Source organism: Bos indicus x Bos taurus, chromosome 8, assembly GCF_003369695.1.
Source record: "Bos indicus x Bos taurus breed Angus x Brahman F1 hybrid chromosome 8, Bos_hybrid_MaternalHap_v2.0, whole genome shotgun sequence".
In the NCBI taxonomy this organism is placed as follows: Eukaryota; Metazoa; Chordata; class Mammalia; order Artiodactyla; family Bovidae; genus Bos; species Bos indicus x Bos taurus.
The window spans coordinates 101,276,466-101,288,795 of NC_040083.1; the positions used below are offsets into that span (position 1 = coordinate 101,276,466).

At 39.4% G+C, this 12,330-nt stretch overlaps 1 protein-coding gene across 1 annotated transcript in view; it reads left to right on the forward strand.

Annotated features, from left to right (window-relative positions):
* Positions 1-8,288: 8,288 nt before the first annotated feature.
* Positions 8,289-12,330, forward strand: part of UGCG (UDP-glucose ceramide glucosyltransferase) — a 39,175-nt gene continuing 35,133 nt past the window's right edge. The window contains exon 1 of the mRNA XM_027550508.1: positions 8,289-8,507. Coding sequence (XP_027406309.1) covers positions 8,410-8,507 — 98 coding nt within the window. The 5' untranslated portion in view covers positions 8,289-8,409. The remainder of the gene's footprint in view (positions 8,508-12,330) is intronic.

Sequence of the window (12,330 nt, forward strand, 5' to 3'; positions counted from 1 at the left end):
ATGATTTCTGAACAATTAAATTACCAAAATGAGTGGAGGGCTCATCTTCTTCACAAATTCATTGGTCTCATTCATACAGAATATTACTTTAAAAAAAAATTTAGAGCTTAAAAAAAATTGTCATGTAAACTAGACTCTGAAAACTGCTTTCTGTTAATCCTGATATCCTGACGCATTTTATTCTATTTTAAAGATATTTATTAGTGAAAATAATATTAATGCTTATTCAGTATCATTTCATACATGTTAGAAGACCCCATGTGTATCTAGTGAAAAGTGAAGTCGCTCAGTCGTGTCCGACTCTTTGTGACCCCATGGACTGTAGCCTCCCAGGGTCCTCTGTCCATGGGATTTTCCAGGCAAGAATACTGGAGTGGGTTGCCATTTCCTTCTCCAGGGGATCTTCCCAACCCAGGGATCAAACCCGGGTCTCCCTCATTGCAGGCAGACGCTTTACCATCTGAGCCACCAGGGAAACCCCCATGTGTATCTAAATACCTTTTAAATCTTATTCTTTGCTTGTAAGAATATTTCAAGGCCTGAAATTGATTTTTCTCATGGGATAAAAGTACCTTTGTTTGCTCTCTACTATGTAATATTATTCCTATTCTATACAATTATCTATTTACATTTGTTTCTGACTAAGTCATTTATGTTAGGGAAAAGATGAGATCTCTAGAACATCCTGGTTTGTGTAATAAACAAAACTTGGGGGTTGTTGAATGCTTCTGCTTACAGAGAGACCAATTTGCTTCAAAAAGAAAATCCTTTTTAAGTGTTGTTAATTTTATTTTTCATGGGTAAAAACAGTAAAGGAAGAAATTGAGAAAATAAAAAATTAGTGATCTAGATGAAATTAGAATGAATGAATGTTTTCTATTAAGGAATAATAATAAAACTTCCATGAAATGTACATGCACCTGCGACCATTCTGAATATTTTATATATGTTAATTTCATCCCTCACAACTCAGGTCATGTAGCTGGTAAATGGTAGAATTGGAATTTAAACCCAGCCAATTTGACAACATACGTATGTATGTGCTTAACCAATAGTCTTCACTGTATCCTCAAACAAAGCATTTTGTAGAGATTCTGAACTCAAAAGATATAGGTTATCTTGACAGCCTTTGTTCATTAGTAACAGTTAAACTCACACTTAAGTTATATTCCCATTAATACTATGAAATAATAAAACAAGAAACAGGTTTTATTGGCCTTTTCCTGATCTTTTAAATTTATCTACTTGTTGTTTACTCTCTTAGATGAATTTTCTGAAATGACAATGTATTTCATGAAATTCCTCTTAACCGAAGAAAAAGATGTGGTTAAAGAGTAAGATGTTTAAATTGTCAGTGCAATTTAGCATGAAATATATGATCTATTCTTAATACACTTTCCCAGGTCTCAGATGTTGAAAGTGACATCTACAGAATATTGGTTAGCAAACTAAATAATGCTAAACCAAAATCTATCAATACTTTGCTATCTAAACTTGAGGACTGATCATCTACTATACTTTGTTTAAATTAACTTAATTTTGTACTTTTTTTTTTAAATATAAAGAGCATTGGCTTTGAAGTCTGACAGACCTGGGTCCAAACTCCAGCTCCCTCACTTATCAGATGTGTCACTCAGTAGTTACCTTTATCTTTATGGCTTCCAATTTCGTGACATTTGTGAAAATTAAGTTAATATTTTCAAATTTGCCTGGCACATAACTTATGTTTTTGTGTTCAATAAATATAGTTGCCTTCCATACCCATAGGTTCTGAATTCATGGATTCAACCAACGGGAATTCAAACCTAGAATAGAAGATAATTGGGAAAAAATTCCAGAAAGTTTCAAAAAGCAAAATGAATTTGCTGTATGTCTTGGCAACTGTTTACAGAGCATTTTATATTGCATTAGGTAGTATAAGTAATAGATAATTTAAAGTATACAGGAGTATGCTGCTGCTACTCCGTCGCTTTAGTCGTGTCCGACTCTTTGCAACCCTATGGAGTGTAACCTGCCAGGCTCCTCCGTCCACGGGATTCTCCAGGCAAGAATACAGGAGTGGGTTGCATGTCCTCCTCCAGGGGATCTTCCTGATCAGAGGGTTGAACCTCTGGTCAATGAATCTCTTGCACTGCAGGTGGATTCTTTACCAACTGAGCCACCTGGGAAGCCCATACAAAAGTATATGCTTATATAATACATACCTGTAGTGCTTTGGTTATATACAAACATTATGTCATTTTATATAAGGGACTTGAGCATTTGTGGATTTTGGTGTCTGGGGGGTCCTAGAAATAATCACCCACTGATACCAAGGGAGGAGTAGATTTCAGTCTTAGTGTCTGTCTCTCTCTCATTCTCCAATAAATCTACCAAGTTGATTTACACACACACACACAGATGCACACACATGAAGCCTAGGTGAAGGTTTTTGACATTGTACATTTAAATAAATAATTGAATGGAGTCATGAATCTCTATCTTAAAAAAGCAAATTTAAAAACATTTTGAAAAAATAATTGATATTTACATAGGATACATTTGGAAATCTTTAGAATTTAGCTTCCTTTAGGAATGAACATTGGTGCTTCAACCTAGCTCACTATCGATTAAAACAAAATCAAGTATGACATTTTAAAGGAAATGAGTATAATTAACATTTTAATTAGTCATTTGGGTACCAGTTAGCAGAACAGATGAGAATGAAATGAACTCTAGTAAACTCTTGGCTCTACCCTGGACCACACCTGTAACATACAAACACACTATACCAGTGGTTTATCAAGATGAGGCCCTGAACTGACAATCTGCCCAGAACCTTTGTACATTTGAAGTCTATTCATAGTGATACAGTATCTTAGGATGTGAAGGCCTTTACAAAGTTACCATTTAATGGGTAACAAAATGACTGTAGATTAAGCACCTGAGCTGATAAGTAGATAAGGCATTTTTTCTACTAATTTCAAACAGGCTTAGGGGAGGGGGGGAAGGCCAAGAATTAAATTGTTTCTTTGGGCATTAGCACCACAAATTTGTAGAATCAATTGGTTCTAACTTTGTTTTTGAAACTTCAAATTTACCCAATTTTTGGAGGATCACTTTTTACTTTTTAAAGAAGTTTTTTTTTTTTTTAAATAGGGCTGAAGATTTACAGTAAACCTATCTTTTAAAAATAACACATTAACCACATTCAAACAACATCAGATCATGTAGCACTATAGTAGTATTTACTGAAAAAAGAAATCTGTGTCTAAGTGGACCCCTGTTGTTCAATATTGAATGTCCAATATTGACATAAAAATGATGCTGTTGACTCTGCCAAGTAGAGCATGGGCTTTGGGGCAGATCTTCAGATTGCGATTAGGTGAACTAATATGTAGTTACTCTCACCCTAACTCTGTGGTCAAACTTTGTAATCTGAAGGAAGAGCATGGGTAGGTAATGTGTATTTCTTTTCCACAAAGAGGAAAAAAAAAAAAAAAAACACGTTTAAAGCATTTGCAAACACAGGAGAAAGTTGAGCAACATTTCTAGTGATTTCTCTCAATGCAGATCCCTTTAAATAAACTAATTCACTTGTTCAACAAATATTTGACTGCCTAGAAGATGGGAAGCCCTGGGATGTGATGACTAACTAGTTTATTTCATGAATTCAGACACTTGGAATGTTTCCAATACTTTTGTGTGTGTGTGTGTGTAGCATTCACTAATTTTTTTTAATAGACTTTATTTTTTAAAGCAGTTTTAGGTACACAGTAAAACTGAGCAGAAAATACAGAGTTCCCTTATACTTCCTGCCCAACACATACACAGTTCCCCACTGACAACACCTTGCCCCAGATTGGTATATTTGTTGTAGCTGATGAACCTGTATTGACGCATCACAGTCACCCAAAGTCCATAGTTTACATTAGGGTTCACTCTTGGTGTTGCACATTCTATGGTTTTTTGACAAATGTGTAATACATGTATCCACCATTATACAGAATAGTTTCACTGCCGTAAAAATCCTCTGTGACTTGCCTCTGTTGCAGGAAGGGGGAACCCCCCCGACTCACTCCCTTCTGGCAATCACTGACATTTTTACTGTCTCCATAATTTTGCTTTTTCCAGAATGTTATATAGTTGTAATTCTACAGTATGTAGCCTTTTCAGACTGGCTTATTTTATTATACTTAATAAAATGCATTTAAATTTCTCCATGTCTTTTCATGACTTGATAATTAATTTCTTCTTAGCACTTAAAAATATTCCACTGTATGGATGGACCAGACAATAGATTTATACATTCATCTACAGATAGACATCTTGGTTGTTTCCAACTTTTGGCTTGCATGCATTTGTGCTAAGTCATCTCAGTCATGTCCAGCTCTTTGCAACCCTATGGACTATAGCCTACCAGGCTCCTCTGTCAATGGGATTCTCTAGGCAAGAATACTCGAGTGGGTTGCCATGCTCTCCTCCATGGGATTTTCCCAACCCAGAGATCAAACCCACATCTCTTATGTCTCCTGCATTGGCAGGTGGGTTCTTTACCTGAGAAGTTTTGGCAATTAGGAATAAAGCTGCTATGAACATCTGAGTGCAGGTTTTTGTATGAGTATGTTTTCAGTTCATTTGACTAAACAACAAGGAGTGTGACTGCTGGATTGTATGGTTAAGAGTATGTTTAGTTTTGTAAGTAAATGTCAAACTGTATTCCAAAGTGATTGTATCACTCATAATTTTTATTTTAAAAATTTTCAAATTTTATGTGATGTTTTTCACCATTGATTAACTCATTTATAAAATAGAAAATGGTCATTTTTCTCTGTGGAAATAATAATGCTCAATATAGAAAGTCAACAACATAAAAAGGTAGATTTTTAAAAGTCAACACATTTCATTTCTCAAAGACAAGTAGTTATAACTGATTGCTTGATGTACTATCTTTTAGTCTTTTTTCTGTAGGCATAGCTTTTGTGTCACATTTTAAACATGATTTTTTTTTAGAAATTTCACTAAATATGATTTTTTTCTTAGACACAATCCAAATTAAGAATCCTGATTATTGAAAATATTACAACTTTTAAAAATGTAAATGCACTTTTAAATATAGGCATTTGGGGCACAGTGTAACAATCAACTTGCCAAAGTTTGTTTCATTGCTCTAACTTAAGTACCTATGTTCTCCCAGCCTCTGTTCTTGTCTTTTCTGGGACATAGAACTAGAACTAATATAATTCCATTTCAGTTGGAATCAGCTACAGTTATTTTGGTCTGGATTTGGTTCAAACAAAATGTGTTCCAACTACGTGGTTGAACTAGACATTTTAAATCCTTTTCTTGTTAAGGTTTTAAAACTAAACTATCCATGGCCATTAAATGACAGTCAAATTTGGGTTTTGTTTATCTCTAAAAACACTGCTCCTTAAAAATGTATGTATTTAAATCACTAGTGCTACTAAATTGCCACTGAAAAAAACCAGAGGCCCTGAACTTGGTGGAATTGGTGTTCAAAGAGACAGGAGAGCCCTTTAGACAAGCGACCAAAACAGTGTAAACCACCAAAAGTAAGATCAGCGGGCAGGGTTTTACTAAACTTCTATGCTGCTATGCTACATGGAAGAAATGTCCACTTTTACCATATCTAAAGAATGTTGAAAGTGAAATAAAAGTCTTAGTCACTCCGTTGTGTCCAACTCTTTGTGACCCCATTGACTGTAGCCAGCCAGGTTCCTCTGTCCCTGGAATTCTCAAGGCAAGAATACTGGAGTGGGTTGCCATGCCCTTCTCCAGGGGGTCTTCCCCACTCTGGGACTGAACCTGGGTCTCATGTCTCCTGCGTTGGCAGGCGGGTTCTTTACCACTAGCGCCACCTAGGAAGCCTATATAACCTTAAGATTACACATTCTAACGCTACTCCTTTAAAATCATCAACCAGGCTTGGACAGACTAAGTTTAAATAGGCTAAAGTACAACACAGCAAATCTTCTATCTACTAGTTATACCCAATTAGAGGAGTTCTGTTAACTCTTAAGAATATTTGATTCTTTCACTTTTCTTTGGCTTCATTTTCCATGTCATTGATTATAAAATCCTTCGTTGTAAGGTTCCAAAAACAATTTGGATAAATGCAGAATAACACAAAATGCTTAAACTGACCAATTGATATAGTTCATCATATCTTAACAGTACATTAATGGTAAGATGCAGCATTATTTTACATACAACTAAGAAAAAAACACCAATTAATTGTAAGATGCCATTGACTGTGAGATCCATTTCCATTTCAGAAATGTTAAAATGTATTCAAATGTTTCTTTTTAAGTCAGACTTGATTAACTAAAATAGTGACATTTTAGAATTTCACTTGTAGTGTTATTTCCATGCTAGTACACTATCGGGCTATAACTTTATCAACCAGTAACTCTCAACAATGAAGTCTGGTTTCTAAGCCTTGTTCTTTCTTACTGACTTTACCCAGGTTAAACAAAGGATACAGCAAATCCAGGATTGGTTCTCAACATAGACGTTAATTCAAACTCTTTTCTAAAGGTGTGTGTACACTCAGTTGCTAAGTCGTATACAAGTCTTCTCTATCCCATGGATTGTAGCCTGCCAAAATCCTCTGTCCATGAGGTTTTCCAGGTAAGAATACTGGAGTAGATTGCCATTTCCTTCTCCAGGGGATCTTTCTGACACAGGGTAACCCCTGTGTTCTGCATGCAGGTGGATTCTTTATAACTGAGCCACCTGGGAAGCCCCTTTCTGATTGTAGTTTATCATTTAATTGTAGATTGAGGTAGTTCATTCGATCAATATCAACTATGTAAATAACAATGATAAACAACTTCTTTCCAAAATTGAATTCTATTCTGAAATCTCTCTAGGGAGTCACGGATTATGTAAAAAGAAATCATTTGAAATAATAAACATAAACAAAGAAGAAACTATATAAACTCATCTAGGCTAAAGAAACAAACAGAAACATTTAGTACTAGATTAAAACATCTCCTGGACTGATTTAAAATTAAGATAAACACTAGGTTACCTTACTATCCAAAATGCTACATCTTTCCATTTTAGAGTGCTATCCTCCTGGGTAACTTAAAATCTTCTAATAGCTAGCAGAATTTAAAAAACAACAGCAAAGACAGTGAAACAATTTTAATAAATTAACTCAATGTATAAAAAATATTCTTAGAATTTGTAGTCAATATGAAAGTAATGATATCAAGTGTATCACTTCATATCAGGGGTATGAATTATATTCGTAACACAACTCTCTCAGTTCCTACTATCCACATTTCAAGCGCGCAATAGCCCCCTATGGCTATCATATTGGGCAGGAGTCTTAGAGGACTTCAGAATCATCTAATCCTTAAACATCCTGAGTTTGAGAATTTCTTGTATGTTACATGCTGCTTCTAAGGTGCTTAGAGATCTGTGAAGCAGATTTCACTTTCGGTACTTTGTGATCCAAGGCTCGACAGTATCGAAAGTAGCAAGGGAGAAAGGCAATGGGACATACCCGGACGCCCAGGAACATGCCTTGGAAGATTTGGGCCGCTCCGGGCAATGCCCGGCGCAGAGACTGCGGACACAGCTTTGGAAGTTGCACTGGGAGACAACTCGGGGCTGCCTGGAACTGCGGGTCTTTTCCTATGACGCCCTGGCACACCAGAGCCGGACAAAGGGAAAGTGTCCTCCAAGCTGGACACAGGGTCGCGCTCCGCCGACAGAGGCGGGCCCAGGGGTGCAGAGCTGGCTGCCCGGGTCGCATTCGCCGGTCACCGAGAGGTGGGCGGCGGCCGGAGCCTCGAGAGGAACACCCAGATTAACCCTCCCAGGGGCGCGCTCACGACAGTGACGCCACCAGCGCGAGGGCGGCAGGGTGGGCGGAGAGGAGCGGCGCGCACCGCCCCTCGGAGGGCGGGACCGCGGTTTCGGAGGGCCGGGGCGGGGCGGGGTGCGCCGGGGAGTCGGGGCGCCAGGTGGTGGTTTCGATTAGTGCGCGGAGCTGCGGCGGCAGAGCAGGGCGCGGAGCTGCGCTGCCCGGAGCCCGGCGCCGAGGCTGCGGGAAGGCGGCGGGGCGGCGACGGAGACGGCGGCGCAGGCGCGCGGGGTCCGGCAGGCGGCCGCGAGGGGGTGGAGAGGCGAGCGGGAGCGCGGGGCCACGGCCGACCTGACCACTGAGTCCGGCCACTGCAGCGCCTGCATCAGCGAGCGCGCCCGGGCCAGCGCGCGAGGGAGCGCGCGCGGGCGGGGGCGCGCAGGCCCTGCCCGCCCCTTCCGCCCCCACCCCCTCCGCCCCTTCCTCTCCCCACCTTTCTCTCCTCTTCTGCGCCCCCGCGCCGGGCGCCCACCCAGTCCTCCTCCTGCGGGAGCGCTGTCCGCTGCGGCGGCCGGAGCGGGCCGGGCCGGGGGATGGCGCTGCTGGACCTGGCCCTGGAGGGAATGGCGGTCTTCGGGTTCGTCCTCTTCTTGGTGCTGTGGCTGATGCATTTCATGGCCATCATCTACACGTGAGTGAGGGGCAGCTGGAGGAGCCCGTGGAGGGGTCCAGGCCTCGGGGACAGGCGAGGGTAGGAGGAATTTCGCTTTGGAGGAGATTGGGCTTGGATGGGGGTGGAGACAGCCAATTTTCAGACTCTTCCTCCCAGTCTCTCTAGCCTTGGATCAGCTGGGCCGGGGGGCTCATTGGAAGAGAGAAGTGACCAGTGAGGGGGTGGCTGGGCGGCAGGCGACTTCACAGCCAGGGGAAAGAGACTGTACTCTTTTTATGTGTAGGGCGGAAGGTTGCTTGCTTGGTTTGATTGTGCTATGGATTCGTGTGGTTTTTCATCTGGGCCAAGATGTATGGTGTATTGTGGGTTTTTTTTCCCTCTCTCGACGGGGGCCACATTTCTATTATGATGATCGTTTCCACTCTTCTGGGAGCTGCACGCTGCCACCTGGAGACCTCCCTGTGGATTTTCTTCTTCCTGGATGAGCTTTCTGCCCTTAGATAGATGTGAAGCACCTGTCCATCTTGAAAAACGTCCACCAAACCTCTGAACTGGTGTTGTAACCTTAAGTCATGTCAGCTTGTACATTTCAGTGTGGCTCCCCCCACCCCCCAATTCCTTATATTTTGTCTTGTTTAGATTGGGTCCCCCGCCCCCAGGCACATACCGTTTCATTAGATACCATTCACTGAAAACACAGTAGTAAGCACGACAGAATTCCTGTCCTCATAGAGCTTACATTCCAGAAGGGAGAGACATAATTAAAATCCGAATAAGGTTATATCAGATAGTGATAAAGACTATGAAATAAAATAAAATCGGGTAATGGGATGAGTATGACATAGGGTGTGTAGCTACTTTTGATATTTCAATTATTCGAATGTCTTTAAAATGGAAAAAGTCTTTGTAAGGAAATGAAAGAATTGACACAGCCCATTACTCTTGGATTCACTAGACTTTTAGCTGGAAGAAAAAAAAAGATTGTGCATAGTGATCTTTACCACCATTTAGAATAGGGTATATGTTAGTAGAGAGGGGAGGACTTTAAGAAATTAATTGCTTTCAGTTTTTCTTTCCCTTTTCACTGCGGAAAAAGTGTACTTCTTCCTTTTAGAAATGCCGCATTTTATTAGTGTGGTGTGGCATTTCCTGGTAGTGGAGAAAGATGCTACTGATACATTGTAAAGGCATGCTGGTATTTCTTTGAAGATGAACGAAAAATGCTTCTTGAAGACTGTTGATTTTAGGTTTTGGAGTTTGTGAGCTGTAGGCAGTGAACATTCTGGACTTCATTTCAAATATATGAGTTCTTAAAAAGCAATTTTGTTACTTTATCTGGTCATAGAAATAAAACAGGCTTACTGTATAGGGAATTAGACTACAGAGAAGAAAGAACAAAGTTAAACAGACACACCAAAACTCCATTGCCTGTCAACCTTTTGTACTATCCTTCCAGTTATATTTCTGTAGGGGGAGGGAAAGGAAGAGAGGGAGGTCCGGAAGGAACGAGGAAGGGACCATACCATGATTGTTCTGTAACCAGCTTTAAAATTCATCTATTTAATAAATACTTTCTAGGAAGCTCTTTTGTACAAGGCACTGTTCTAGGTGCTGGAAATAAGATTGAGGAACAATATCTCCAAGGCCCCTGCTCTCATGGAGCTTCCATGTAAAATGTCATGAGTAATTTTTTCGTCAGTAAATGTATGATCTCTCCATCGTTTTTAATAGATGCATGACATTTTTATTTATGAGGCACTAATCTGTGTTCATTATTATTATTGGTAGGCATTTAGGCTACTTTCAGTTTGTCACGATTACAAAGAACACTGTGATGAATGGCTTCCATCTTTAAGAGATGATTGGCAACCCACTCCAGTGTTCCTGCCTGGAGAATCCCAGGGACGGGGGAGCCTGGTGGGCTGCCGTCTATGGGGTCGCACAGAGTCGGACACGACTGAAGCGACTTAGCAGCAGCAGCAGCAGCTGCTTAGTTTACATTTTGAAAGAGGAATTATTGGACCAGAAGTGGTGCAGGTTTTAAACTTGGATACATATTGCCCTACGGAAATGTTGTATCTATTCATAGTCCTGGTAACATTGTAGGATGGTCCCCATTTCCCCTTACTAAGTATTAGGGTTTTTACTGTTCTCTGTTTTTTGTTTTCATTCCTTTAATTACTGGTTTCATCAAATGTTTTTCATCTATTTAATGCCAGTTACAGCTAGTTGTAAATTTCATATTAATAAATCTTTTGCTTGTGCAATCTATTGCTGTGCTAATCTTTTTCATAGGAAGATTGTTCTGTGATATGCTGCAGTTTTTGCCCAACTTGTTTTTTGTCTTTCAACTTTGTACATATATTTCACATGTAGAAAAGTGTGTGTGCCTGTGTGTTTTAGGTAGTCTTGTCTTTCCCCCCGCCGCCCCCCACTGGCCCCTGCCCCAACTGGTAAAATTTTTTATCTTTTCCATTTCCCCTAACTATTACATAATATCTCTTTTAGTATTTTGAGTTTTCTTTTTTTTTTTTTTAACACTTTACCCCTTATAAAGTGTACCAGTATCCACTGTTTTAGTGAAATATTATTACCTTAATTACAGTGTAATTTAGAGGCTGGCCCCTCCTTATTCTTTTGTAAATTTTTATGACTTTTTATACATTTTTACTTGAACTTTAGAACCTTTTCCCCTCCAGACTCTAAGTAATCTTGTATTTAAATTGGAATTGTTAAATTCATAGCCCAATTAGAAGAAAGTTGCCTTCTTTCAACATAGAGCTATGATGGAACACCTTCCTTCTGTGATGTGTGTGTGTATTTGTGCATGCTCAGTCCTGTCCGACTGTTTGTGACAGTTATGGACTGTAGCCCACCAGGCTCCTCTGTCCATGGAATTTTCCAGATGAGAATACTGGAGTGGGTTGCCAGTTCCTACTCGAGGGGAACCGCCTGACCCAGGGATCAAACCCGTGTGTCTTGCGTCTCCTGCATTGACAGGCGGATTCTTTACCACTGCACCATCTAAAAGTCACACATTTAACACTAGTAAAGTAGCTTAATACTTCAAGTAACCATCTGAGAGTGTTTATACTCTTAGACTCTGACAACTCCAGAATTATTTTAAGTTATTTTGTATTTAATAATAAACTGAAAAAAAATTTTAAATACCTTTTTGTTTAAAACACTTTCAGTTTTTGAGAATAGCACAAACTTTAGTTACGATACGGTAGAGTCTTTGTATTTCTTTTTTAATGCTCCTCAAAGTTACCTTTTATATTGACAGTAGCAGGATCCAGAAAAGTCAAATGAAAATAGAACAAAGAAAATGCAATTAGTTTATAACAGATTGGTAGGAATCTTCAGAATATTTTTCTGAAATAGGTAAAAGAACATGAAGTAAACAATCAACAGCTTAATTCATGTATAAATTATATGCTGCCTTTTAGTTCCTTTCATCTTATCCCACCTTCAAAATTATTTACTGTTTGATTTGATTCCTTTCTTACTGAAGTGAAGATGCTTCCCAGTTTGAGTTGTTTTCAAGCAGAGCACTAAGGGTTTGTCCTCTCCTCTTTCTACTGTGTTTAGTAAATTAGCAGGTTTGATAATCTCAACATTTTGATATTCTTAACTTTTTGACAAGCAAGGCTAAAGAATATTGGCAGTGATATTTTGGTTAAAATTTTATGCTAAGCATTCTATATTTTATTGAAGAATATATTTCCTGAACATGTGTCTGTATCCTCTCAAATTCCTTTTTGAATATGGTAAAGTATAAATAAATTAAAATAGCCAGATTTAATCAATGCCCCTCCTAAAACCTTGTGCCTGAAACTGG